Source organism: Rutidosis leptorrhynchoides, chromosome 2 (assembly GCF_046630445.1).
Source record: "Rutidosis leptorrhynchoides isolate AG116_Rl617_1_P2 chromosome 2, CSIRO_AGI_Rlap_v1, whole genome shotgun sequence".
Lineage (NCBI taxonomy): Eukaryota > Viridiplantae > Streptophyta > Magnoliopsida > Asterales > Asteraceae > Rutidosis > Rutidosis leptorrhynchoides.
The window spans coordinates 411,872,160-411,876,444 of NC_092334.1; the positions used below are offsets into that span (position 1 = coordinate 411,872,160).

At 39.0% G+C, this 4,285-nt stretch overlaps 1 protein-coding gene across 1 annotated transcript; it reads left to right on the forward strand.

Annotated features, from left to right (window-relative positions):
- The first annotated feature begins 2,718 nt into the window (after positions 1 to 2,718).
- Positions 2,719 to 3,774, forward strand: LOC139889149 (uncharacterized). Its single transcript, XM_071872115.1, has one exon. The coding sequence runs from the start codon at positions 2,719 to 2,721 to the stop codon at positions 3,772 to 3,774; it is 1,056 nt and encodes a 351-aa protein (XP_071728216.1).
- The last annotated feature ends 511 nt before the right edge of the window (positions 3,775 to 4,285 follow it).

Here is a 4,285-nt window from a genome sequence, read left to right on the forward strand (position 1 = left end):
TCAATTAATCAAGTCTTAACAAGTTTGATTGCTTAACATGTTGGAAACATTTAATCATGTAAATATCAATCTCAATTAATATATATAAACATGGAAAAGTTTGGGTCACTACATATTGGGCTGCTGTAAAGTTGATTTTCAGTTTGTTCAGTTTGTGTAGATGACTTTTCATTTAAGACTCGTCTTAATCCGAGTTACGGTTTAGGATTTATGGCCCTCCGATCATCACTATGTCCTTTTAACGTTGTGCTGAAATTCTGACCTACTCGCACTTAGACCGTCGCCACGGTCAAACGAAGACGAGTTTGCTTCTGGAATTTTTACCACAACTAAAGGACTCATATATGGAGCCATGGCCACTGGTCTCACCTTATTTCAGTAGGTATAGAGGCAGTGGTGACTGATTGAAGTCAGCCTTTGTTTAAACTCCTTTCATGAACGAAACTTACTTTACACCTTTTGTTTGATGATGAATGACGATGACCTTTAAGACCTAATTTACATACTTTTAAACCTATTTGGACGATTTACTGACTTAGTAATATTTGACTTAGGTTGAGGACTTTCCGGACCTACATACTTGCTTACTTCCCGACTCAACTTTACCACTACTTTACCACAGTGAGTTATAGCATCCTTTTTACTTTAACTATTTTGGGAACTGAGAATACGTGCGCATTTTACATTTTACATTTTACATACTAGGCACGAGTACTTAAACTTTATATATGTGTGGGTTATACAACGGCATAAACTTTCCATTTAGCTCGGTAACGTTTAGTCATTGGTCTTTGAACCGGTGAACGCGAATCTTAGATATGGATCCATAGGGTTTGACATCCCCACCCGGGCTAGTAGCGCTAGCATTTAACGGGTGTTTAATACTTCGTAAACATACGCACTCGCCAAGTGTACTTTCAGGGGGTTATAAACGTTAAGTTAGTTACCAAGTGCCCACGGTTAAACATATACTTTACATACTGTTTTGAAACGCTCTTTGTAGCACTGAAATCTCGTGGCCTACCTTACATTACTGTTATACTTAAACTATAGCTCACCAACCTTTGTGTTGACGTTTTTAAGCATGTTTTTCTCAGGTGCTTAAGGTTGCTTGCTTCCGCTGTTGTACTAGTCTTGCTGTAGACACCCGCTGCTTTAGAGATGTCACCGCATAAACGTTTATCTTGCATTCATAAACTTTAATACTTTTGAAACAATGATTTGTAACGACCTAAGGGTCACGCACTATTATCTTTGCTTCTATTCATAGAAGCATACTTTTGATGTAAAAAATTCGACGTTAGTTATGACGTCACCTTTTACCATGAATGCAAACTTGTTTTGAAAACGCATATAGTGTTTGACCTTGTAATGATCCTGTTGTTGATGATTCGTACACGATGGTTTTGTACGGGGCGTCACAGAAACAACTCACACGCCATTGAGGGTTGGACAAACCTACTTGATGATAACGAGATGATATATGTCAGTATAAAAGAAGATGTCAATAGGGTTTTACAATTCTCTTTTTAGAATAATGAAGATGAAGAAGGCAACACTTCAGAAGAGTCGGATCCAGAAGAGGTTATGGAGGATGATGATAAAATTGACGATGATGATTATGTGGATGACACTTTCGATTTGTCGGAGGAAGATCTCAATCATGTTAACTTTCCATTCAATCTAAATCAATTTTAAGAGGATATTCAAGACAAACTAGACCCTAACCAAGAAGAAGGAGATAAGGAGGAAAAAGTGGATGATACGCCTGATGCAGATAATATCCAATTTTCCGGCAACGATGATGCTAAACTTAGCTGGAAAAATTAATCGGCAGAAGATGGAGAGTCAGTATGTTGAAACAAGGAAAAGCAGATGCACAACAATCAAGAAGAAAGCATTAATTCTGGCCAATCCGTTAATTCTGTTCCCGAGACAAAAAATGAAGAGTCGAGCCTGAATGAATCGAGTGCTTCTCCATGTACGGCGCAGGCCAATCCAGTGCTATCAACCTCGAAATTAGATAACCAAGGTACAGTGAAGTGGGGCTCACTTAGACCCGATATTATTAAAACCCCAACTAGAAGTAATTCTAGTAGCCAGGACTTGGGCCAGAAAGTAAGCCCAATTATTTCTCACCATAAGAGCCCAACTAATTATAATTCACACAATCGTTCTGAGAGCCCACTTTCCAACTCGAGTAGGCCTGACCGTAAATCACCATCCAAAGCCCATTCCAAACACAAAACCAACGAGATCAACTCAAGCCCTAAAATCAACCCCAACTTCAATTCAAAGAAACCAAAAAACAATTCCAACCGGCTCAGAAACATCGATCCTCAGAAGAAAGAATGTTGTTGGTCAAGCTTGCAAAAATGGAATACCTCGTCCAGAATGCTGAACATCAAGAATGTAGCTAGAAAAGATAGACAAAACAATCAACAATTTCGGTCCAAATGTACATCATGTGCAAATCAGAGCCAAAAATCGAAATCAAATGTTTATGTTAACCAATCGAAGAAGGCACCAACCGCAAGGAGTACTGAAGTCCAACATGAAGCATCCAATTCCTTCGTTTCTATAAATTCGGAAGGTGTACATGAATTTGGCAGTCGTTTAGGCCTGAAATGGAAGAAAAAACAGTAAGTGTATCTCTGTTGTCCAGTTTCGTTCCTAATTTTGTTACCTATGAAGATTCTATCATATAATATTAGAGGTATGGGACATGGGAAAAATAGAAAGTTTGGTCCAATTAAAAAGTTAATTGCTTTTGAAAAACCATCATTCGTGGCACTTCAAGAAACAAAGCTACACACTATCAATGATTCGTGGGTTCAGTCACTATGGGGTTCCACCAACTGTAACTTCATCCAGCAAGAGGCGATTGGTAAATCAGGGGGGCAATTGTTAATTTGGGACTCTAACCTCTTTGATCCTAGTGATGTTATTGCACTAGATCGTGTTATTGGCATTCGGGGTGTATGGAAAGATAGTGGTGAATGTTTTAATGTGCTCAACGTGTACGGGCCACATGATGACGTTAAGAAACAGCAGTTATGGGATTCATTATCTAGATTGCTACAGGTTGGTAATGAAGCATGGGTTATATGTGGGGATCTAAACGAAGTCAGAGATCATAGCGAACGTTTCAAATGTGATTTTGTTGCTAGTAGAGCGAGGCAATTTAATGATTTCATCAACTTGAATAATCTTTTAGACATCCCTCTAGGTGGAAGGTTGTTTACTCGGGTGAGTGATGACGGTACCAAATTTAGCAAACTGAACCGGTTCTTGGTTTCGGACAACTTTTCTCTTCTTTGGTGCAATTTGTCAGCTGTGATTCTAGATCGAAGCGAATCTGACCACTGCCCGATAGTGTTAAAAGATGAGGTCCAAGACTACGGTCCTAAGCCATTTAAAGTGTTTGATGCGTGGTTTGATGAGGTAGGAATCGATAAACTGATATCTGACACATGGGTAACCGGTGAATCAGGAACAAATGTGACAGGTATATGCTCCAGAAAAGATCGAGTTTTTCTTAATAAACTTAAACAAGTCAAGTTAGCGTTGAAATCGTGGCACAAAGCTAAATTTGGACAGCTTGATGGAGAAATAGAAACAAATAAACAACTCGCACAAAGCTTGGAAATCAAAGCCGAAAGTGTTCTACTCGACCCTCATGAATTAGACATGTGGAGAACTGCGAGGAAATGTTGGATGGATAAAATGAAGATCAAAACGGAAATGCTCAAACAAAAAGCAAGAGTACGCTGAACTCTAGAGGGTGACAAAAATATAAGATACTTCCACTCGATCATACGCAAAAAGTATAATAGATGTAACATTCGAGGGCTTATCATCAACGGAGCATGGAACAAAAAGCCGATAGATGTCAAAAAAGAAGCTTTCCTCCATTTGAGTAAACTGTTCAAAGAACCTGACAAGTTAAGACTTTCGATGGAAGACCTTATATATCCTGTAATCTGTGATGATGAGGCAGCAACTCTTGAAAAGGAATTCTCCGAAACTGAAATTTTTGAAGCCATTTCTGACTGTGGAAGTACAAAGGCCCCGGGGCCTGACGGTTTCAACTTGCGTTTTTTCAAAAAGTATTGGGATGTAATAAAACACGATCTCATTAAGGCAATTTCATGGTTCTGGGAGCATGGAGACATCTCGAGGGGTTGTAATGCCTCTTTCGTTACACTAATACCTAAGAAACCAGATACTTTAGGACTCGGAGATTATCGACTTATTAGCTTAATAGGTACTACTACAAGACAGC

Excerpts from the sequence above, each read along its gene's own strand:
- LOC139889149 (XM_071872115.1), top strand. The coding sequence starts at position 2,719 with ATGGGACATGGGAAAAATAGAAAGTTTGGTCCAATTAAAAAGTTAATT.